At 51.3% G+C, this 24471-nt stretch overlaps 1 protein-coding gene across 1 annotated transcript; it reads right to left on the bottom strand.

Annotated features, from left to right (window-relative positions):
* Window positions 1-1295: 1295 nt before the first annotated feature.
* Window positions 1296-22243, bottom strand: CPNE6 (copine 6). The gene is given in 17 exon segments (XM_038741156.1): window positions 1296-1467; window positions 1681-1842; window positions 2949-3011; window positions 3013-3186; window positions 3290-3423; window positions 4741-4792; window positions 4887-4941; window positions 6124-6257; window positions 9927-9986; window positions 10097-10183; window positions 10447-10551; window positions 10656-10745; window positions 12675-12758; window positions 13112-13186; window positions 14989-15063; window positions 16034-16213; window positions 22012-22243. Coding segments are annotated over 16 exon segments (1725 nt in total). The 5' UTR covers window positions 22237-22243; the 3' UTR covers window positions 1296-1467; window positions 1681-1710.
* Between the last annotated feature and the right edge of the window lie 2228 nt (window positions 22244-24471).

Raw genomic sequence — 24471 nt, 5'->3', positions numbered from 1 at the left:
CAAAGCACTGTTCTAAGCTCTGGGGAGGTTACAAGGCCAACAGGTTGTCCCATGGGGGGCTCACAGTCTTCATCCCCATTTTACAGATGAGGTACTGAGGCCCAGAGAAGTGAAGTGACTTGCCCAAAGTCACACAGCTGACAAGCGGCGGAGCCGGGGGTTTGAACTCCTGACCTCCGACTCCAAAGCCCAGGCTCTTTCCACTGAGCCACACTGCTTCTCAGTAGTGGATGGAACACAAGCCTGAGAGTCAGGAGGTCATGGGTTCGAATCCTGGCCCTGCCGCATGTCAGCTGTGTGACCCCGGGCAAGTCACTTTACTTCTCTGTGCTTCAGTCACCTCATCCAGAAAATGGGGGTGGAAACTGTGAGCCCCTCGTGGTTCAACCTGATTACCTCATATCCCCCCCAGCGCTTAGAACAGTGCTTTGCACATAGTAAGCGCTTAACAAATACCATCATCATCATCATCATTTGCTTGTATCCACTCCAGCGCTTAGCACAGTGCCCGGAACCCAGTAAGCGCTTAAAAGATACCATAATTATTACTATATGAGGAGATGCCTAGTGGATAGATCAAGGGCCTGGGTTCTAAACCCTGCCCTGCCACTTGTCTGCTGGGTGACCTTGGGCAAGCCACTTCACTTTTTGGTGCCTCCCTCATCCGGAAAATGGGGATTAGGACTGTGAGCCCCGTGTGGGACATGGATCGTGTCCAACCTAACTCAACTGTATCTACCGGGCCTGGTACGTGCTAAGCGCTTAGCAGTTATCTTAAAACTGCCCCCCAAACCCCAGGCACACGCCCATCCGGACTCATAGGCGCCCACACACAACTCTCTCCAAGCACACAAGACACATATGTGCAGCCTAGGATTTTCAGATCTATTAAGAACCTTAGACATGAAGAACTCACGCGTACCACACACATTCACGCCCACACGGCCACACAACCCCCTGGGACTCCGGGCAAAATTCCATATAGGGAAATCTGGCACCCAATTTCCCCTTCCCTTCCTCCTCCAGCTCAGCCAGCTGGGTTTGGTGGGGAAGGAGTGGGTTGGGGGGACGGGAAGGGTCCCAGCTGGGCCTCCCCAGGGACGGATCGATGAGGGGAATCAACCCACCCCTCTGACAGCTCCTCATTAACCCCTCACTCCCTCCCTTTAACCCTCAGGGTGGCGGAGGCCTCGTGGGGCAGGGAGAGATTTGGAGCTGGGGCTGGGAGCCAGGCGCCTGTGCCTCACCCCAGCTGGCAGGGCTGGGGATGGGCGCACAGAGGATGGAGACGGGGCAACAGGGTCCAGGTCGCTTTATTGACCGACTGGGAACTGTGGGAATCGGGAGGCTTGGACGTCGGAGGGGCATGGGCGAGGGTCAGCGGCCCCCTCTGGGGCTCCCTGGGGCAGGGCTGGTTTCAGAGGCAGAGATATCGGTCACTGTGGTCACGGGGGGCTGGACAGGCACCTGAAGGAGGGGGCCGATTTCAGACCCCACCTCTCTGGCCTGCCCCAGCCCCTCACTGCCAATAGATGGGCAGTTTCAGTCTAATCCTGCCCCTTGACCTCCATCCTCCCCTCCCCAGACACTCCCCACCCCTGCAGGTCGTCTGTCCATTCCCCTCCCACCCCCCCGAGACACACTCACAAAATCCCAGGGGCCCGGCTGGTTTGGACTTACTGCGGGTGGGGTGTCACTGGAGCGTGGGGGTCACGGGCTGGGGCTGGCCGTGGGGGTGTTGGTCGGCGGGGTCCCTGGACTGATGCCCTGGCTGGCATAGTACTCCACTACCTGCTTGGGCACTTCGGCCAAGACACACTTGGCCAGGGCGGACGGGGGTGCCTGGAGTAGAGACGAGGCCCAAAGGAGTTTAGGCGTCTGGGGAATCTTGGGTTCTGAGGCAGGGGACTGGTGTCATTCTGAACAGTGGGGTCCCAGAGGACGCGCGGGGGCGGGTGGGTGGAAGGTGTCCCAGGTCGGGAGTCTGGGCGCATTGGGAATCCCGGGGGGGTCGGGAATCCCGGGGTTGGAAGACTGCCCACTTGTCTGCTGTGTGACCTGGGGCAAGTCGCTTCACTTCTCTGGGCCTCAGTTCCCTCGTCAGTAAAATGGGGATGAAGACTGGGAGCCCCACGTGGGACAACCTGATTACCTTGTCCCTACCCCAGCGCTTAGAACAGTGCCCCCACTCCCCCGCCCCTTCTTGACTGTGAGCCCGCTGTTGGGTAGGGACCATCTCTATACGTTGCCAACTTGGACTTCCCAAGCGCTTAGTACAGTGCTCTGCACACAGTAAGCGCTCAATAAATACGATTGAATGAATGAATGAATGCTTGGCACGTATTAAGCGCCTAACAAATACTATAATAATAATTAATAATAATAATAATGATGGCATTTGTTAAGCACAAGCACTAAGCACTGGGGAGGATACACGGTGATCAAGTTGTCCCACGTGGGGCTCACGGCCTTCATCCCCATTTTACAGATGAGGTAACTGAGGCTCAGAGAAGTGAAGTGACTTGCCCAAGGTCACACAGCAGACATGTGGTGGAGTCAGGATTCGAACCCATGACTTCTGACTCCAAAGCCCGTGCTCTTTCCACTGAGCCACGCTGTTATTATAGGGATTGAGTCTGGAAGCCCCATGCGGGATAGGGACTGTGTCCAACCTGATTTGCTTTTATCCACCCCCGCACTTAGTGCAGTGCCTGGCACATAGTAAGCGCTTTACAAATACCATTCTTAATATTATTATTATTGTCATTATTACGACCTAGTATCTACTCCAACGCTTAGAACAGTGCTTGGCACATCGAAAGCGCTTAACAAGTACCATTATTATCCTTAGGGTTGGGAGTCGCGGGAGGGGGCGGGTGTCAGGAGTCTCTGGGGGGGTGGGCGAGATCCCGGGGGTCAGGGTGGAGGGCCCGAGGGGTCGCACTGACGTCCTTGAAGTCTCTGAAGGGCACGAACTGGACGATGTCGCGGGCGGCGGGGATGCCGCGGGGGGCAGCGCAGGAGTCCGTCGTCGCCGTCCAGCAGGCGCATGTCGGAGAAGTCGGCGTTCCCCACGCCCACGATGATGATGGACATGGGCAGGCGCGAGGCCCGCACGATGGCCGCCCGGGTCTCGGCCATGTCTGTCACCACGCCGTCCGTCAGGACCAGCAGCACCGAGTATTTCTGCGGGGGACACGGGGGAAGGACGGACACCCACCCACGCGCGCTCAGCGGCCCTGCCCGCCCCGTCCCCTCGGCCCCGGCCTAGTCCGGCCCGCCCTCGCACCGTGGCCTGTCCGCTGCCCTGCTCCCTCTGGGCTGGCTCGGCCACGCGGTTGATGATGGGGGCCACGTTGGTGGGCCCGTAGAGCTGGATCTGGGGCAGACAGCGGCGGTACGAGGCGATGACCCCAGAGATCTCTGTCGGCCGGGCGGCCCGGGGGAGAGACAGAGAGAGAGGAATCTCCTTTTAGGTCTGGAAGGAGGGGGGAGTCCGAGGGGAGAAGTAGCGTGGCTCAGTAGCAAGGCCCCGGGACTGGGAGTCGGAGGCCGTGGATTCGAATCCCGGCTCTGCCACTTGTCTGTTGTGTGACCTTGGGCAAGTCATTTAACTTCTCTGAGCCTCAGTGACCTCCTCTGGAAAATGGGGATTCATAATTCTAATGATGGTATTTGTTAAGCGCTTACTATGTGCAGAGCACTGTTCTAAGCGCTGGGGGGGATACAAGGTGATCAAATTGTCCCACGTGGGGCTCACAGTCTTCATCCCCATTTTACAGATGAGGTAACTGAGGCTCAGAGAAGTTAAGTGACTGGCCCAAGGTCACACAGCAGACATGTGGCGGAGCCGGGATTCGAACCCATGACCTCTGACTCCAAAGCCCGGGTTCTTTCCACTGAGCCACGCTGCTTCTACTATGTGCCGAGCACTGTTCTAAGCACTGGGGGGGATACAAGGTGATCAGTTGTCCCCCGTGGGGCTCACAGTCTTAATCCCCATTTTACAGTTGAGGCAACTGAGGTGCAGAGAAGTCAAGTGACTTGCCCAAAGTCACACAGCTGACAAGCGGCGGAGCCGGGACTTGAACCCACGACCTCTGACTCCCAAGCCTGGACTCTTGGAGTCCACTGAGCCACGCTGCTTCTCAATTTGTTACTATGTGCCAACCACTGTACTAAGCGCTGGGGTGGATACAAGCAAACACAGTCTCTGTCCCAAGACTGTCCCACGTGGGACAACCTGACGACCTTGTATCTACCCCAGCTCCTAGAACAGTGGTTGGCACATAGTAAGCGCTTAACAAATACGATTATTATTATTATTTTTATTAATAATAACTTCCCACCCCCAACTCTCTAGCCCCCCGAGAAAGCTCCCAGGGAAAGGGCCCTTCCGGGGTGGGTGGGGAAGAAGCGTCTCTGCTCCTTCATCATCATCATCAATCGTATTTATTGAGCGCTTACTTTGTGCAGAGCACTGTACTAAGCGCTTGGGAAGTCCAAGTTGGCAACATATAGAGTCAGTCCCTACCCAACAGTGGGCTCACAGTCTAAAAGGGGGAAGTCCTTTCGGCTGGTCCCTGGTTAGTCTGGCCAGATGTTTAGAACAGTGCTTTGCACATAGTAAGCGCTTAATAAATGCCATCATTATTATTATCATTATTAGATGTCAAGGGCCGGAATCCGTCCGGGGCTGGGGGTCCCGAGGGATCGGGAGGGGAAGGTCGCGGTTCTCACCTTCACACTCAGCGTTGTCCGGGTCGAAGTTGATGGCGAAGTCGTGGGACACCTGGGGAGAGTCCGGGGAGGGGGACGGCGGTTCCCCACATCCTGCCCACCTCCGCCCGCACCCCGGCTTCCGCGGCTCCCCTCCCCAGGCTCACCTCAAAGTTGGGCGGGATCCGAGCCCCAAAGCCGAACGCCGGGAATCTCTTGTCACTGGGAGAGGAGACGGGCCGAGTGGGCGGGTGGATTGGGTGGGTGTCCCCAGGATAATAATTAAAATAAAATAAAATAATGGCATTTGTTAAGCGCTTACTATGTGCCGACTGTTCTAAGCGCTGGAGGGCGGCTACAAGGTGATCAGGTTGTCCCACGGGGGGCTCACAGTCTTCATCCCCATTTTACAGCCGAGGCAACTGAGGCCCAGAGAAGTGAAGTGGCTTGCCCCAGGTCACCCAGCAGATGAGTGGCGAAGCTGGGATTAGAACCCATGACCTCTGGCTCCCAAGCCCTGACGGCATTTCTTAAGCGCTTACTATGTGCCAAGCACTGTTCCAGGCACTGGGCTACATACAAGAGAAGCAGCGTGGCTCAGTGGAAAGAGGCTGGGCTTGGGAGTCAGAGGACATGGGTTCAAATCCCGGGTCCATCAATTGTCAGCTGGGTGACTTTGGGCAAGTCACTTCGCTTCTCTGGGCCTCAGTTCCCTCATCTGTAAAATGGGGATGAAGACTGTGAGCCCCACTGTGGGACAATCTGATCATCTTGTAACCTCCCCAGTGCTTAGACCAGTGCTTTGCACATAGTAAGCACTTAATAAATGCCATCATCATTATACAAGGTGATCAGGTTGTCCCCCGTGGGGCTCACAGTCTTCATCCCTATTTGACAGATGAGGTGACTGAGGCCCAGGGAAGCAAAGTGACTTGCCCAAAGTCACACAGCCAACAAGATAAGAACTCACGACCTCTGACTCCCAAGCCCGGCCTCTTTCCGCTAAGCCACGCTGCTTCTGATAATAACAATGAGGGTATTCGTTAAGCGCTTACTATCATCATCATCAATCGTATTTATTGAGCGCTTACTATGTGCAGAGCACTGTACTAAGCGCTTGGGAAGTACAAATTGGCAACATATAGAGACAGCTTACTATGTGCCGAGAACTGTTCTAAGCGCCGGGGAGGTTACAAGGTGATCAGGTGGTGCCACGGGGGGCTCACGGTTTTCATCCCCATTTTACAGATGAGGGAACTGAGGCCCAGAGAAGTTAATTGACATGCCCACAGTCGCACAGCTGACAGTTGGCGGAGTTCTGACGGGATGGGAGGGCAGAGTGGGTGTGGGGGGATCTTTGGGGTGGGGGTCGCCGTCTCCCCTCCCTGACAAGTCCCCCCTTACCTGTCGTAGTCCTGGCACACGCCCCCCACGGCTCTCAGAGCTTGCAGGTAATGGTTCGGCTGCTTTGGGCTGAGGCAGTGTAAGGACTGGCTACTTCTCGGGTCTCCGTTGGATGCTGTGAAGTCGATGGCCACCTGGCGAGGGGCGGAGGGGGTCATTCATTCATTCAATCGTCTTTACTGAGCGCTTACTGTGCTCAGAGCACTGTACTAAGCGCTTCGGAAGTACAAGTCGGCAACAGATAGAGACGGTCCCTACCCAACAACGGGCTCACAGTCTAGAAGGGGGAGACGGACAACAAAACAAAACGTGGAGACAGGGGTCAAGGTCGTCAGAACAAATAGAATCATCATCATCAATCGTATTTATTGAGCTCTTACTATGTGCAGAGCACTGTACTAAGCGCTTGGGAAGTACAAATTGGCAACATCTAGAGACAGTCCCTACCCAACAGTGGGCTCACAGTCTAAAAGGGGGAGACAGAGAACAAAACCAGACATACTAACAAAATAAAATAAATATGCTCATCGTTAACAAAATAAATAGAATAGTAAATCTGTACAAGCAAAATAGAGTAATAAATCCGTACAAACGTCTATCATCATCAATCATCAATCGTATTTATTGAGCGCTTACTATGTGCAGAGCACTGTACTAAGCGCTTGGGAAGTACAAATTGGCAACATATAGAGACAGTCCCTACCCAACAGTGGGCTCACAGTCTAAAAGGGGGAGACAGAGAACAAAACCAGACATACTAACAAAATAAAATAAATATGCTCATCGTTAACAAAATAAATAGAATAGTAAATCTGTACAAGCAAAATAGAGTAATAAATCTGTACAAACGTCTATCATCATCAATCATCAATCGTATTTATTGAGCGCTTACTATGTGCAGAGCACTGTACTAAGCGCTTGGGAAGTACAAATTGGCAACATCTAGAGACAGTCCCTACCCAACAGTGGGCTCACAGTCTAAAAGGGGGAGACAGAGAACAAAACCAAACGTACTGACAAAATAAAATAAATATGCTCATCGTTAACAAAATAAATAGAATAGTAAATCTGTACAAGCAAAATAGAGTAATAAATCCATACAAACGTCTATCATCATCAATCATCAATCGTATTTATTGAGCGCTTACTATGTGCAGAGCACTGTACTAAGCGCTTGGGAAGTACAAATTGGCAACATATAGAGACAGTCCCTACCCAACAGTGGGCTCACAGTCTAAAAGGGGGAGACAGAGAACAAAACCAGACATACTAACAAAATAAAATAAATATGCTCATCGTTAACAAAATAAATAGAATAGTAAATCTGTACAAGCAAAATAGAGTAATAAATCTGTACAAACGTCTATCATCATCAATCATCAATCGTATTTATTGAGCGCTTACTATGTGCAGAGCACTGTACTAAGCGCTTGGGAAGTACAAATTGGCAACATATAGAGACAGTCCCTACCCAACAGTGGGCTCACAGTCTAAAAGGGGGAGACAGAGAACAAAACCAGACATACTAACAAAATAAAATAAATATGCTCATTGTTAACAAAATAAATAGAATAGTAAATCTGTACAAGCAAAATAGAGTAATAAATCTGTACAAACGTCTATCATCATCAATCATCAATCGTATTTATTGAGCACTTACTATGTGCAGAGCACTGTACTAAGCGCTTGGGAAGTACAAATTGGCAACATATAGAGACAGTCCCTACCCAACAGTGGGCTCACAGTCTAAAAGGGGGAGACAGAGAACAAAACCAGACATACTAACAAAATAAAATAAATATGCTCATTGTTAACAAAATAAATAGAATAGTAAATCTGTACAAGCAAAATAGAGTAATAAATCTGTACAAACGTCTATTATCATCAATCATCAATCGTATTTATTGAGCACTTACTATGTGCAGAGCACTGTACTAAGCGCTTGGGAAGTACAAATTGGCAACATATAGAGACAGGGAGGGGAAGGAGGTAGGGCGAAGGAGAGGAAAAAGGGGGCTCAGTGTGGGAAGGCCTCTTGGAGGAGGTGAGCTCTCAGGAGGGCTTGGAAGGGAGGAAGAGAGCAAGCTTGGCAGATGTGCGGAGGGAGGGCATTCCGGGCCAGGGGAAGGATGTGGGCCGGGGGTCGACGGCGGGACGGGCGAGAATGAGGCCCGGTGAGGAGGTGAGCGGCGGCAGAGGAGCGGAGGGTGCGGGCCGCGATGGAGAAGGACAGAAGGGAGGTGAGGTAGGAGGGGGCGAGGGGATGGATGGACAGCCTTGAAGCCCAGAGTGAGGAGTGTTTCCTGGATGCGTAGGTTGACAGGTAGCCACTGGAGATTTTTGGGGAGGGAAGTAACAGGCCCAGAGCATTTCTGCACAAAGATGATCTGGGCAGCAGAGTGAGGGGTCACCGGGAACCCCCTCCCCGCCTCCAGTTGGAGACCCACACATTATTCATTCATATTCACTCTTTCAATCGTATTTACTGAGTGCTTACTCTGTGCAGAGCACTTTACCAAGCGCTCGGGAGAGGACAATGCAACAATAAGCAGACACATTCCCTGCCCACAATGAGTTTACAGTCTAGTGGGGGGCGAGACGGACGTCGATACAAAGAAATAAATGACAGATATGGACGTAAGTGCTGTGGGGTTGGACTGTGAGCCCATTCTTTTAGACTGTGAGCTCACTGTTGGGTAGGGACTGTCTCTATATGCTGCCAACTTGTACTTCCCAAGGGCTTAGTCCAGTGCTCTGCACACAGTAAGCGCTCAATAAATACGATTGATGATGAGGGGGGAAGGACCAAGGGAGCAATACAGCTCAGTGGAAAGAGCCCAGGTTGGGGAGTCAGAGGTCGTGGGTTCTAATCCCGCCTCTGCCACTTGTCTGCTGTGTGACTTTGGACGAGTCACTTCACTTCTCTGTGCCTCAGTGACCTCATCTGTAAAATGGGGATTAAAACTGTGAGCCCCATGTGGGACAACCTGATGACCTTGTATCTATTCCAGCACTTAGATCAGTGCTTGGCACATAGTAAGCACTTAACAAATACCACCATTATTATTAGCATTATTATCTTCTGCTCTGGACTGTTAAGGGCAGGGAACAGTCCACTAATCCTGTTGTTTTGTAATCAGTCAATCAGTGGTATTTTTTGAGTGCTTACTATGGGCATAGCCCTATAATAATAATAGTAATAATAATGGTATTTGTTAAGCACTAACTGTGTGCAAAGCACTGTTCTAAGCGCTGGGGACAAGGTGATCAGGTTGTCCCACTGGGGGCTCACAGTTTTCATCCCCATTTTACAGACGAGGTAACTGAGGCCCAGAGAAGTGAAGTGACTTGCCCAAAGTCACACAGCTGACAGTTGGTGGAGTCGGAATTCGAACCCACGACCCCTGTCTCCAAAGCCCGGGCTCTTTCCACTGAGCCACGCTGCTCCTCCGTACTGCTTCTTCTCTATACTGAGGGCTTGGGAGAGGACGATAGAATGGAATTAGCCGACACGTTCCCTGCCCGTAACGAGTTTACAGTCTCGGGATGAGTTTGCAGTGTAGACAGTCTAAGGTCTTGTACTCTCCCAAGCGCTCTGCTCGTAGTGAGCGCTCAGTAAATAAATTGATCGATTGATCTGGGGGCCCACAAATCCACCTGCGTGGTTGAGATTTTGCCAACAAACTCTCCTCGCCGGGGCTCCCCAAAGGCTGGCCCAGACCCCCCTTATGCAGCCCCCTACCACCCTCACGCCCTGGGTTTCCCACCCCCCGCCGGGAGCCCCCTGCCCCTCTCCCCCTCACCGTGAAGCTGATCTGGCACCCGCCCATGATGTAATCCAGAAAGGTATGAATTTTCTCCACCTGCGGAAGGGTGGAAAGGGGTCAAGGAAGGGGCGGGTCCAGTGAGGGGTCGGGGGTCCGGTTGAGGGGGTCTCAGGGCCCTGAGGTGGGGTCGGGGCGGGGGGTCTCACCTTGCACTGGGTCAGCACGACCGTCCCCGAATTCTTGTAGTTCTTCTTCTTGTCCCGGTACTTGGGGTTGATGCAATCCCACTGCAGCTGGATGCAGCCCCCCGGGGAGGGGGGAGGTCAGACCCCATCCCACCTGCTCCCCACGCCCACCCTACATGGAGGGGGGGGAGATCCCCAAGCCCACCGGACACCCCCCACTCCCCACAATCCCGGCCCGCCCCACTGGGCAGCTGAGCCATAGGCCTCGGCCAGAGGTCAAGGCCCCAGGCCTGCGTTGGAGGGGTCAGGGGAGGGGACCTTGGGGAAGGGATATTGGGGAGGGGGTTGGAAGTTGGGGGCTGTCCCGGCACCTCCTGCCCGGGCCCCGCCGTCCCCGCTTGCATCTCCTGGAATGTGCTGGAGAACTCGCCGATAAAGTCGTGCTTCCCGCTGGAGTCATAGTCGTAGACAAGGAACTGCGGGATTCGAGAGGTGGAGGACGATGGAGGGTCAAGGGGTGTAGACAGGGGTCTGGGGTCGGGGGTCTGGGGTGGCCCCTCTCCCCGGGGCCTTGGCTCACCTTGAGGGGCCGGTTGACATCGCAGCTGCACAGGCAATGCAGGGAGAGGCGGAAGGGCTCCCAGCACGGATTCAGGTTGTTCTTCACCACCTGGAGGGGACCAGGGAATGGGACCGGAACCTGGACCGGAACGCGGCTCAGTGGAAAGAGCTCAGGCTTTGGAGTCAGGAGTCATGGGTTCAAATCCCGGCTCCGCCACTTGTCAGCCATGTGACTTTGGGCAAGTCACTTCACTTCTCTGTGCCTCAGTTACCTCGTCTGTAAAATGTGGATTAAAACTGTGAACCCCCAGTGGGACAACCTGATCACCTTGTAACCTCCCCAGCACTTAGAACAGTGCTTTCCACATAGTAAGCGCTTAACAAATACCATGATTATTATTATTACTATTATTCTCTGAGCCTCAGTTCCCTCATCTGTCAAATGGGGGTGAAGACTGTGAGCCCCCCATGGGACAACCTGATCATCTTGTAACCTCCCCAGCGCTTAGAACAGTGTTTTGCACATAAGTGCTTAATAAATGCCATCATTATTATTAGTAGTATTATAGACCGTGAGCCCATTATTGGGTAGGGACTGTCTCTATATGTTGCCGACTTGGACTTCCCAAGCGCTTAGTACAGTGCTCTAAACACAGTAAGCACTCAATAAGTATGATTAAATGAAGGAGAAGAGGATGAGGCCAGCAAGGGATGGCAGCGCGGATAATAATAATAATAATAATAATAATAATAATATTTGCTAAAGTGCTTACTATGTGCCAGGCACTGTACTAAACGCTGGGGTTGATACAAACAAATTGGGTTGGACACAGTCCCTGACCCACGTGGGGCTCACAGTCTCAATCCCCATTTTGCAGAGGAGGGAACTGAAGCCCAGAGAAGCAAAGTGATTTGCCCAAGGTCACACAGCAAACAAGTGGTGGAGACAGGATTAGAACCCATAACCTTCTGACTCCCAAGACTGGGTTCTATCCACTACACCATTCTGAACTCTTTCAACCAATCAGTCGTATTTATCAAGAGCTTACTGGGTACAGAGAACTGTAATAATAATAATAATGATGATGATGGTATTTATTAAGCGCTTACTATGTGCCAAGCACTGTTCTAAGCACTGGGGGAAACAAGGTGATCAGGTTGTCCCACGTGGGCTCACAATCTTAATCCCCATTTTACAGATGAGGTAACTGAGGCGCAGAGAATAATAATAATAATAATAATGATGGCATTTGTTAAGCACTTACTCTGTGCCAAGCACTGTTCTAAGCACTGGGGAGGATAAATGTGGTCAGGTTGTCCCACGGGGGGCTCACAGTCTTCATCCCCATTTTACAGATGAGGGAACTGAGGCACAGAGAATAATAATAATAATGGCATTTGTTAAGCGCTTACTATATGCAAAGCACTGTTCTAAGCGCTGGGAAGGATACAAGGTGATCGGGTTGTCCCACGGGGGGCTCGCAGTCTTCATCCCCCTTTTACAGATGAGGTAACTGAGGCCCAGAGAAGTGAAGTGACTCGCCCAAGGTCACACAACTGACAATTGGTGGAGCCGGGATTTGAACCTCTGACTCCCAAGACCATGCTCTTTTTTTTATGGCATTTATTAAGCGCTTACTATGTACAAAGCACTGTTCTAAGCGCTGGGGGGTGACAAGGTGATCAGGTTGTCCCACGGGGGGCTCACAGTCAACTCCCATTTTACAGATGAGGGAACTGAGGTCCAGAGAAGTTAAGTGACTTGCCCGAGGTCACACAGCTGACAATTGGCGGAGCCGGGATTTGAACCCGCGACCACTGACTCTAAAGCCTGTGCTCTTTCCACTGAGCCATGCTGCTTCTCTTTTGAGCCATGCAGAACAGACACATTCCCTATTCACAGTGAGTTGACAATGTAGACTCTAGCCTCCGCCGGGCCTGTGGATCCCCTGAGATGGCGCCTGCTCCGTTCATCCCACTCCCCCCGACTCCCAGCCCCGCAACCCCCAATGCCCCCAGCCTCGGCCGCCTCTCCCACCTCAGTCCTCCAGACCAGCTGCTCGCTCTGACCCCCGTTGGTCTTGTAGATTTCCATGAAGGGATCAGATTTGCTGAACAGATCCTAGGGATGCAGGAAGCCGAAAGTTGGTGGCCCGGAGGGGTCTGTGCTGCCCTGCCCTGAGATGCCAGTGATGCCCAGCCCTGCCCAACGCCGTCAAGCCCGGCCCGGCCTGGCCCAAGCCAAGGAAGGGGCCTGAAGGGGAACCCGGTGGAGATCCCATTGGGACTGGCGCTTAGTACAGTGCTCTGCACACAGTAAGCGCTCAATAAATACGATTGATTGATTGATTGATTGACTGAGCCGCGTTGGGTGGGGAAGACTCCCTGGACCACCTACGGCGGGCTCCGTCCAGGGCTCAGGAGGGGATTGGGAGTGGGAGGGCGGGAATGGGGCCTGGACGCCTGGGTTCCGACCTTGTTGTCCAGCTTGTAGGCGCGGAAGGTGAGCTGCACGTAGTCATTGGTGCCAGACACTTCCTCTGCCACGATCTGGGGGGAGTCATTCATTCAGTCAGATTTATTGTCAGATTTATTGTCAGATTCCCCCTTTTAGACTGTGAGCCCACTGCTGGGTAGGGACTGTCTCTATATGTTGCCAATTTGTACTTCCCAAGCGCTTAGTACAGTGCTCTGCACATAGTAAGCGCTCAATAAATACGATTGATGATGATGATGATTTATTGAGTGCTTACTGTGTGCAGAGCACTGGACTAAGCGCTTGGGAAGGACAAGTCGGCAACAGAGACGGTCCCTACCCAACAACGGGCTCACAGTCTAGAAGGGGGAGACGGACAACAAAACGCAACATGTGGACGGGTGTCACGTCGTCAGAACAAATAGAATTCAAGCTAGATGCACATCATTAACAAAATAAATAGAATAGTAAATATGTACAAGTAAAATAAATAGAGTAATAAATCTGGACAAACATATATACAGGTGCTGTGGGGAGGGGAAGGAGGTAGGACGGGGGGGTATGGGGAGGAGGAGGAAAAGCTGTGTGACTGGGCAAGTCACTTAACTTCTCTGTGCCTCAGTTGCCTCCTCTGTAAAATGGGGATTAAGACTGCGAGCCTTCTGTGGGACAACCTGATCACCTTGTAATCTCCCCAGTGCTTAGAACAGTGCTTTGCACGTAGTAAGCGCTTAATAAATGCCATTATTAATTAAAAGGGGGGCTCAGTCCGGGAAGGCCTCTTGGAGGAAGTGAGCTCTCAGTAGGGCTTTGAAGGGAGGAAGAGAGCTAGCTTGGTGGATGCAGCGTGGTTCAGCGGAAAGAGCCCGGGCTTTGGAGTCAGAGGTCATGAGTTCGAATCCCGGCTCCGCCACATGTCTGCTGTGTGACCTTGGGCAAGTCACTTCACTTCTCTGAGCCTCAGTTCCCTCATCTGTAAAATGGGGATTAAGACTGTGAGCCCCACGCGGGACAACCTGATCACCTTGTATCCCCCCAGCGCTTAGAACAGTGCTTTGCACATAGTAAGCGCTTAACAAATGCCATCATTATTATTATTATGTGCGGAGGGAGGGCATTCCGGGCCAGGGGGAGGACGCGGGCCGGGGGTCGACGGTGGGACGGGCGAGAACGAGGTACAGTGAGGAGGTGAGCGGAATGGGAACCAGTTGGGGAGATCCCCTCCTCCAACCCCAGCCCCCCAATACCCCACCGACCCGCCCAGGCCCCCATCCAGCCCGAGTCCCCGGGACCTTCCCCCCAACGCCTCGGCCTCCTCTTCCTTCCTTCTCTACGGCTGATGCCAGGGTGAGGAAGGTGCTTCCTCTGGGGGTTCCCTGGGCCTGATAGGTCCGAGGGGCAGGGGGATGGGGCTGGGGGCTGCAATTTAGGGGAGAGGCAGAGGGCCAGCTCATTCATTCATTCATTCAATCGGATTTATTGAGCGCTTACTGTGGGCAGAGCACTGGAAGGTACAATTCAGCAGCAAATAATAATAATAATAATGATAGCATTTATTAAGTGCTTACTATGTGCAAAGCACTGTTCTATGCGCTGGGGAGGTTACAAGGTGATCAGATTGTCCCATGCGGGGCTCACAGTCTTCATCCACATTTTACAGATGAGGTCCCTGAGGCCCAGAGAAGTGAAGTGACTTGCTCAAAGTCACACAGCTGACAAGTGGCGGGGCCGGGATTTGAACCCACGACCTCGGACTCCAAAGCCCGGGCTCTTTCCACTGAGCCACACTGCTTCTCTAAATAGAGGCAATTCCCGCCCAACCACGGGCTCCCAGTTTAGAAGGGGGGAGTGGAGACTGGGGAGGGGGTTTCCATACCGTGATGGTGGATTTGCCAGCGTTCTTCCCATTCTTGAGCAGCAGTGGCTTCGTCACTTTCGTCTGAGACACGATCTGTGGGGGGGGTCAGGGGTCAGGGGTCAGAGGGAGAGACCCCTTAGTCATGCCCGGAAAATGGGGAGGGGGGAACTTGAGATGGTGAGGGGGTGGGCGGGGGAAAGAAAATGGAGAGGTTGAGGAGGTGGGGGTCTGGGTGTTCTTGGGCTGATTCAGCATTAATTATTGTTATTATTATTATTTGTTAAGCTCTAATTATGTTTCAAGTGCAGTTCTAAACTCTGAGATAAATACCGGTTAATCAGTCCCGGTCCCATCTGGAACTCACAGTCTAAGCAGGAGGGATATCAAGTAGTAATAATAATAATATTAATAATAATAATAATAATGGCACTTATTAAGCACTTACTGTGTGCAAAGCACTGTTCTAAGCACTGTGGAGGTTACAAGGTGATGAGGTTGTCCCACGGGGGCTCACAGTCTTTATCCGCATTTTACAGATGAGGGAACTGAGGCCCAGAGAAGTGAAATGACTTGGCTTTGGAGTCAGAGGTCATGGGTTCAAATCCCAGCTCTGCCAGTTGTCAGCTGTGTGACTTTGGACCTTCTAGACTGTGAGCCCACTGTTGGGTAGGGACTGTCTCTAGATATTGCCAACTTGGACTTCCCAAGTGCTCAGTACAGTGCTCTGCACACAGTAAGCACTCAATAAATACGATTGAATGAATGAATAATAAATGCCATCATTATTATTATTATTATTAATTGGCGGAGCCGGGATTTGAACCCACAACCTCTGACTCCCAAGCCCGGGCTCTTTCCACTTCTCGTGGAATTGGGGAACCGTGCTCAGCGCTTAGAACCGTGCTTTGCACATCGTAAGCGCTTTATAAATGCCATCATCGTTATTATTCAGTGAAGCGATCCGACCAGGGTCGCACAGCGGGCAAGTGGCAGAGGCAGGATTCGAACCCAGGTCCTCCAGGAGAGTCGATGGGGGGGAGGGGGTGGGGAGGGGGTCTCTGACCTGGCCCAAAGTGCACTCGGCGGAGCCCAGGAAAGTGCGGCTGCTGGGGCTGTCGGAGCCGGCCTCCACGTCGAACACGTGGAACTGTAGAGGCTGCTTCTCCTCGAAGAAATACTCGACGGCCAGCACCCGGGAGAACACAGGGCTCGAGCAGTTACGCAGCACCTCTGTGCGCTCCGCCTAAATAATAGTAATAATAATAATAACAGCATTTGTTAATCAATCAATCAATCAATCGTATTGATTGAGCGCTTATTGTGTGCAGAGCACTGTACTAAGCGCTTGGGAAGTCCAAGTTGGCAACATATAGAGACGGCCCCTACCCAACAGTGGGCTCACAGTCTAGAAGTTAAGCGCTTACTACGTTCTAAGCGCTGGAGGGGGAGACAAGGTGATCAGGTTGTCCCCCGTGGGGCTCCCAGTTTTCACCCCCCTTTTACAGATGAGGTCACTGAGGCCCAGAGAATAATAATAATAATAATAATAGCATTTATTAAGCGCTTAGTATGTGCAAAGCACTGTTCTAAGCGCTGGGGAGGTTTCAAGGTGATCAGGTTGTCCCCCGGGGGCTCCCAGTCTTCATCCCCCTTTTACAGATGAGGTCACTGAGGCCCAGAGAATAATAAGAATGGTAATGATGATGGCACTTATTGAGCGCTTACTATGTGCAAAGCACTGTTCTAAGCGCTGGGGAGGTTTCAAGGTGATCAGGTTGTCCCCCGGGGGGCTCCCAGTCTTCATCCCCATTTTCCAGATGAGGTCACTGAGGCCCAGAGAAGTGAAGTGACTCGCCCAAAGTCACACAGCTGACAAGTGGCGGACCCGGGATTAGAACCCATGACCTCTGACTCCAAAGCCCATGAGAAGTGAAGCGAGTTGCCCAAAGTCACAGCGCTGACAAGCGCCGGAGTCGGGATTAGAACCCACGACCTCTGACTCCCAAGCCCGGGCTCTCTCCACTGAGCCCCGCTGCTTCTCTAGGGGCAGGGGCGCGGGGCAGAGGGGCAGGGAGAGAACACAATTCCTGTGTTCCCCCTCCCTTCCATGGACAACCAGAGCCCCCCGCCCCCGCCCCCTCCCCAGGAGAGCCCCCGGGACTCAAACTGGCCCCGGAGGGGTCACAGGGTCTCCTGAACCCCTCCCTTCCCCAGAAGCTCAGTTTTGACCCCCACTCTCCCTCCCCCAGGAGCTCAGTTATTTCCCACTCTCTCCCTCCTAAGAGCTCAGTTATTACCCCTTTCCTCTCTCCCCCAGGAACTTAGTTATTATCCCCTCACTTCCATCCTTAGAGCTCAGTTATTCCCCCCTCCCTCCCCCCCGCCCCCAGGAGATCAGTTATTCCCCCCCTCTCTTCCTTCTCCAGGATTTCATTAATTACCCCTTTTCTTCCTCCCGCAAAAGAGTAATTATCCCCTCACTTCCATCCTAAGAGCTCAGTTATTACCCCCTTCCTCCGTCCCTTCCCCAGGAGCTCAGTTATTCCCCCTTCTTCCTCCTCCAGGATTTCAATTATTACCCCTTTTCTACCTACCCCAGGAAAGTAATTATTTCCTCTCTCTCCCATTCTAAGAGCTGTTATTGCCCCCTCTCTCCCTTCCCCAGGAGCTCACTTATTACCCACTCTCTCCCTCCTAAGAACTCAATTACCCACTCCCTCCCTTCCCCAGGAACTTAGTTATTATCCCCATCTCGTCCATCCTAAGAGCTCAGTTCCTGTGTTCCCCCTCCCATCCATTGACAACCAGAGACCCCCGCCCCCGCCCCCTCCCCAGGAGAGCCCCCGGGACTCAAACTGGCTCCGGAGGGGTCACAGGGTCTCCTGAAACCCTCCCTTCCCCAGGAGCTGTTACGACCCCCACTCTCCCTCCTCCAGGAACTCAGTTATTTCCCACTCTCTCCCTCCTAAGAGCTCAGTTATTACCCCCTCCGTCCCTCCTCCCGGGAGCTCAGTTATTCCCCCCTCTCTTCCTCCTCCAGGATCTCAGTTATTACCCCCTTTCTTCCTCCCATCCTAAGAGCTCAGTTATTACCCCCCTCTCCCTCCCCCACGAGCTCAATTTTGACCCCCTCCCTCCCACCCCAATAGCTCAGTTATTACCCCCTCCCTCCCTCCCCCAGGAGGTCAGTTATTACCCCCTCCTTCCCTCCCACCCCAAGACCTCAGTTATTACCCCCTCCTTCCCTCCCACCCCGAGACCTCAGTTATTACCCCCCCTCTCCCTCCCCCAGAAGCAGCGTGGCTCCGTGGAAAGAGCCCGGGCTTTGGAGTCAGAGGCCATGGGTTCAAACCCCGGCTACGCAAATTGTCAGCTGTGTGACTTTGGGCAAGTCACTTCACTTCTCTGGGCCTCAGTTCCCTCATCTGTCAAATGGGGATGAAGACTATGAGCCCCCCGTGGGACTACCTGATTACCTTGTATCCTCCCCAGGGCTTAGAACAGTGCTTTGCACATAGTAAGTGCTTAATAAATGCCATTATTATTATTATTAAGCTCAGTTTTTACTCCTCTCCCATCCTAAAAGCTCAGTTATTACCCCCTCCGTCCCTCCCCCGGGAGCTCAGTTATTCCCCCCACTCTTCCTCCTCCAAGATCTCAGTTTTCACCCCTTCCATCCCACCAGAAAAACTCAGGTATTACCCCCTCCATCCTACCCCAAAAGCTCATTTATTACCCCCTCCCTCCCACCCCCAAAGCTCAGTTATTACCTCCTCCCTCCCCCCAAAAAACTCATTTATTACCCCCTCCTGCCCCCAGGAGCTCAGTTACTGCCCCCTCCCTCCCCAGAGACCGGCCTAATTAAGGCACAGTCCGCACACACAATCCCCCTAAGCGATCCACACAACAGTCCCTGCTATCACACAGCCCCCTTGGAGTTAACCCGGAATTATCCAACCTCTCCAAATGAAACACGCACCAGTGTGCGTGTGTGTTATCACACCTCTCCGGATTATTGCCATGTTATAATAATAATGATGGCATTTATTAAGCGCCTACTATGTGCAAAGCACTGTTCTAAGCGCTGGAGAGGTTACAAGGTGATCAGGTTGTCCCACGGGGGGCTCACGGTCCTCATCCCCATTTTCCAGATGAGGGAACTGAGGCCCAGAGAAGTGAAGTGACTTGCCCAAAGTCACACAGCTGACAAGTGGAGGAGCCGGGATTTGAACCCATGACCTCTGACTCCAAAGCCCGAGCTCTTTCCACTGAGCTACGTTGCTTCTCATCTCTGCCTCAGTTCCTTCATCTGTAAAATGGGGATGAAGACTGCGAGCCCCACGTAGGACAACCTGATGACGTTGTTTCTTCCCCAGCTCTTACAGCAGTGCTTGGCACATAGTAAGCGCCTAACAAATACCATCATCGTTATTATGTGGGAGAAGGACTCGGTCTGATCTAACTGTAATATACAAAGGGTCAAACACTGTGCTAAGCGCTGGGGTAGCTACAAGTTAATCAGGTTGGGCGCGGTCCGAGTCAGCGCTTAGAACAGTGCCAGCGCTTAGAACAGTGCTTTGCACATAGTAAGCGCCTAACAAATACCATCATCGTTATTATGTGGGAGGACTCGGTCTGATCTAACTGTAATATACAAAGGGTCAAACACTGTGCTAAACGCTGGGGTAGCTACAAGTTAATCAGGTTGGGCGCGGTCCGAGTCAGCGTTTAGAACAGTGCCAGCGCTTAGAACAGTGCTTTGCACATAGCAAGCGCTTAATAAATGCCATCATTATTATTCACTCAGTCGTATTTACTGACTTTGTGTGCGGAACACTGTATTAAGCGCTTGGGAGAGCACAAAAGAACAATAAACTGGCATATTCCCTAGACGCAACAACTACCAGTCTACAGGAGGAGAAGGATATTAATAGAAAGAAAGAAATTCCAGATAGGTGCGACTCACAGTCTGAGGAGGAGGGGGATAATAATAATAATGATGATGGCATTTATAAAGCGCTTACTATGTGCAAAGCACTGTCCTAAGCCCTGGGGAGGTTAAGAGGTGATCAGGTGGTCCCACGGGGGGCTCACAGTCTTCATCCCCATTTTACAGACGAGGGAACTGAGGCACAAAGAAGTGAAGTGACTTGCCCAAAGTCACACAGTTGACAATAGGCGGAGCCGGAATTTGAACCCATGACTTCTGACTCCAAAATCCGTGCTCTTACCCGTGCTTCTCATAATAATGGCATTTGTTAAGCGCTTACTATGTGCAAAGCACTGTTCTGAGTGCTGGGTGGAAAGATCCCGGGCTTTGGAGTCAGAGCTCATGGGTTCAAATTTGGCTCCGCCAATTATCAGCTGTGTGACTTTGGGCAAGTCACTTCACTTCTCTGGGCCTCAGTGACCTCATCTGTAAAATGGGGACGAAGACTGTGAGCCCCCCGTGGAACCACCTGATCACCTTGTAACCTCCCCAGTGCTTACAGCAGTGCTTAGCACATAGTAAGCGCTTAATAAATACCATTATTATTATTATTATTATTATTATTATTATTATTATTATTATTATTATTCTCTGAGCCTCAGTTCCCTCATCTGTCAAATGGGGATGAAAACTGTGAGCCCTCCGTGGAACAACCTGATCACCTTGTAACCTCCCCAGCGCTTAGAACAGTGCTATGCACATAGTAAGCGCTTAATAAATGCCATTATTATTATTATTATTCTTATTATTATTCTCTGGGCCTCAGTTCCCTCATCTGTCAAATGGGGATGAAGACTCTGAGCCCCCCGTGGGACAACCTGATCACCTTGTAACCTCCCCAGCGCTTCGAACAGTGCTTGGCACATAGTGAGCGCTTAATAAATGCCATCATCATCGTTATTATTATTAGAAGGACAAAGTAAGTGCTTAATAAATGTCATCATATTCTATTTATTTTATTTTGTATTCTATTTATTTTATTTTGTATTCTATTCATTTTATTTTGTATTCTATTTTATTTTGTATTCTATTTATTTTATTTTGTTAATATGTTTTGCTTTGTTGTCTGTCTCCCCCTTCTAGACTGTGAGCCCGCTGTTGGGTAGGGACCGTTTCTATAATGTTGCCAACTTGGACTTTCCAAGTCCTTAGTCCGGTGCTCTGCACACAGTAAGCGCTCAATAAATACGATTGAATGAATGAATGAATTATTATTATTATTATTAGACTGTGAGCCCACTGTTGGGTAGGGACCGTCTCTATATGTTGCCAACTTGCATTTCCCAAGTGCTTAGTCCAGTGCTCTGCACACAGTAAGCGCTCAATAAATACGATTGAATGAATGAATGAATGAATGAATGAATGAATGAATGAATGAATTATTATTATTATTATTAGACTGTGAGCCCACTGTTGGGTAGGGACCGTCTCTATATGTTGCCAACTTGTACTTCCCAAGCGCTTAGTCCAGTGCTCTGCACACAGTAAGCGCTCAATAAATACGATCGATTGATTCCCAAGTGCTTAGTCCAGTGCTCTGCGCACAGTAAGCGCTCAATAAATACGATTGATTGATTGATTGATTAGAAGGACCGAAGCGGTTGTGATCCTCCCGCGCTTCCACCCAGGCCGGCCGGGGTTTTGGAGCTGGGCAGCTCCCGCTGCGCCCACTCAATCAATCGTATTTATTTATTTATTTTTAATGGCATTTATTAAGCGCTTACTATGTGCAAAGCACTTTATTGAGCGCTTACTGGGTGCAGAGCAGTGTACTAAGCGCTTGGGAAGTCCAAGTTGGCAACATCTAGAGACAGTCCCGACCCAACAGCGGGCTCACAGTCTAGAAGTCTTTTAGACTGTGAGCCCACTGTTGGGTAGGGACTGTCTCTAAGTGTTGCCAGCTTGGACTTCCCAAGCGCTTAGTACAGTGCTCTGCACACAGTAAGCGCTCAATAAATACGATTGATTGACTGATTGATTAGAAGGGGGAGACAGAGAACAAAACCAAACAGATTCACAAAAGAAAATGAATGGAACAGTTGTGTACTCACCTCTATCCACTGGTCCTCGGAGAACGTTTTGAGCATCACGCAGGGGTGGGGTTTGCTGAGCGTGTCGCGGTCCAGGAGGCTGCGGCAGGACACCCGCAATTCCACCCGCGACGCCCCCAGGGCCATGGCGGGACGATCCGCCCATCCGGGCTCCGCCTCGGACATGTCGCTGCCCGGACAGGTGGGGAGGAGAGGAGGTGACCACAGCTGCACCCTATCAATCATATTTATTGAGCGCTTACTATGCGCACAGCACTGGACTAAGCGCTTGGGAAGTCCAAGTTGGCAACATAGAGAGACAGTCCCTACCCAACAGTGGGTTCACAGTCTAGAATCAATCAATCAATCAATCAATCAATCATATTTATTGAGCACTTACTGGGTGCAGAGCTCTGGACTAAGCGCTTGGGAAGTCCAAGTTGGCAACATAGAGAGACGGTCCCTACCCAGCAGTGGGCTCACAGTCTAGAATCAATCAATCAATCGTATTTATTGAGCGTTTACTGTGTGCAAAGCACTGGACTAAGCATTTGGGAAGTCCAAGTTGGCAACATAGAGAGACGGTCCCTACCCAACAGTGGGCTCACAGTCTAGAATCAATCAATCATCAATCGTATTTATTGAGCACTTACTGGGTGCACAGCACTGGACTAAGCGCTTGGGAAGTCCAAGTTGGCAACATAGAGAAACGGTCCCTACCCAACAGTGGGCTCACAGTCTAGAATCAATCAATCAATCGTATTTATTGAGCGCTTACTGTGTGCACAGCACTGGACTAAGCGCTTGGGAAGTCCAAGTTGGCAACATTGAGAGACGGTCCCTACCCAGCAGTGGGCTCACAGTCTAGAATCAATCAATCAATTGTATTTATTGAGCGCTTACTGGGTGCAGAGCACTGGACTAAGCGCTTGGGAAGTCCAAGTTGGCAACATATGGAGACGGTCCCTACCCAACAGTGGGCTCACAGTCTAGAAGGGGGAGACAGAGAACAAAACCAAACAGATTAACGGAATAAAATAAGTAGAATAAATATGTACAAGTAAAATAAATAAATAAATAGAGTAATAAATCCGTACAAACATATATACATATATACAGGTGCTGTGGGGAGGGGAAGGAGGTAAGGCGGGGGGGATGCACATGCCCAGGCACAGAGACCAGATGCCCGCATGCCCACTCGGGCACCATGGTCTTTCCACCTAGCAGGGGCTGTTTCTCCCCCCCCCCCCAGATCAATCATCATCAATCATCATCAATCGTATTTATTGAGCGCTTACTGTGTGCAGAGCACTGTACTAAGCGCTTGGGAAGTACAAATTGGCAACATATAGAGACAGTCCCTACCCAACAGTGGGCTCACGGTCTAGAAGATAATAATAATGATGGCATTTATTAAGCGCTTACTATGTGCAAAGCACTGTTCTAAGCGCTGAGGAGGTTACAAGGTGATCAGGTTGTCCAACGGGGAGCTCACAGTCTTCATCCCCGTTTTACAGATGAGGGAATTGAGGCACAGAGAAGTGAAGTGACTTGTCCAAAGTCACCCAGCTGACAATTGGCGGAGCCAGGATTTGAACCCATGGCCTCTGACTCCAAAGCCCGGGCTCTTTCCACTGAGCCACACTGCTTCTCATCTCTGTGCCTCAGTTCCCTCATCTGTAAAATGGGGATGAAGACTGTGAGCCCCACATAGGGCAACCTGATGACGTTGTTTCTAGCCCAAGGCTTTCCACTGAGCCACGCTGCTTCTCTAATAATAATAACTCTACTAATGATGATGGCATTTGCCAGGCACTGTACTAAGCGCTAGGCAAATCGAGGTGGCATTCATTCATTCATTCAATCGTATTGATCGAGCGCTTACTGTGTGCAGAGCACTGGACTAAGCGCTTGGGAAGTACAAGTTGCGTGGCTCAGTGGAAAGAGCACAGGCTTTGGAGTCAGAAGTCATGGGTTCGAATCCCGGCTCTGCCACATGTCTGCTGTGTGACCTTGGGCAAGTCACTTAATTTCTCTGAGCCTCAGTTACCTCATCTGTAACATGAGGATTAAGGCTGTGAGCCCCACGTGGGACAAGCTGATCACTTTGTATCCCCCCCCCCCAGGGCTTAGAACAGTGCTTTGCATATAGTAAGCGCTTAACAAATGCCAACATTATTATTATTATTATTATTATTATAAGTTGGCAACATATAGAGACGGTCCCTACCCAACAATGGGCTCATAGTCTAGAAGCAGCAAGAGAAGCAGCGTGGCTTAATAGAAAGAACACGGGTTTGGGAGTCAGAGGTCATGGGTTCAAATCCCGGCTCTGCCACCTGTCAGCTGGGCGACTTTGGGCAAGTCACTTCACTTCTCTGGGCCTCATCTGCAAAATGGGGATTAAGACTGTGAGCCCCCGGTGGGACAACCTGGTGACCTTGTCACCTCCCTAGCGCTTAGAACAGCGCTTGGCACATA

This window comes from Tachyglossus aculeatus (assembly GCF_015852505.1).
Source record: "Tachyglossus aculeatus isolate mTacAcu1 chromosome 12 unlocalized genomic scaffold, mTacAcu1.pri SUPER_6_unloc_1, whole genome shotgun sequence".
NCBI lineage: Eukaryota > Metazoa > Chordata > Mammalia > Monotremata > Tachyglossidae > Tachyglossus > Tachyglossus aculeatus.
Note: the sequence above shows the minus strand (reverse complement) of the source record. Positions and strands in the feature narration are given on the sequence as shown.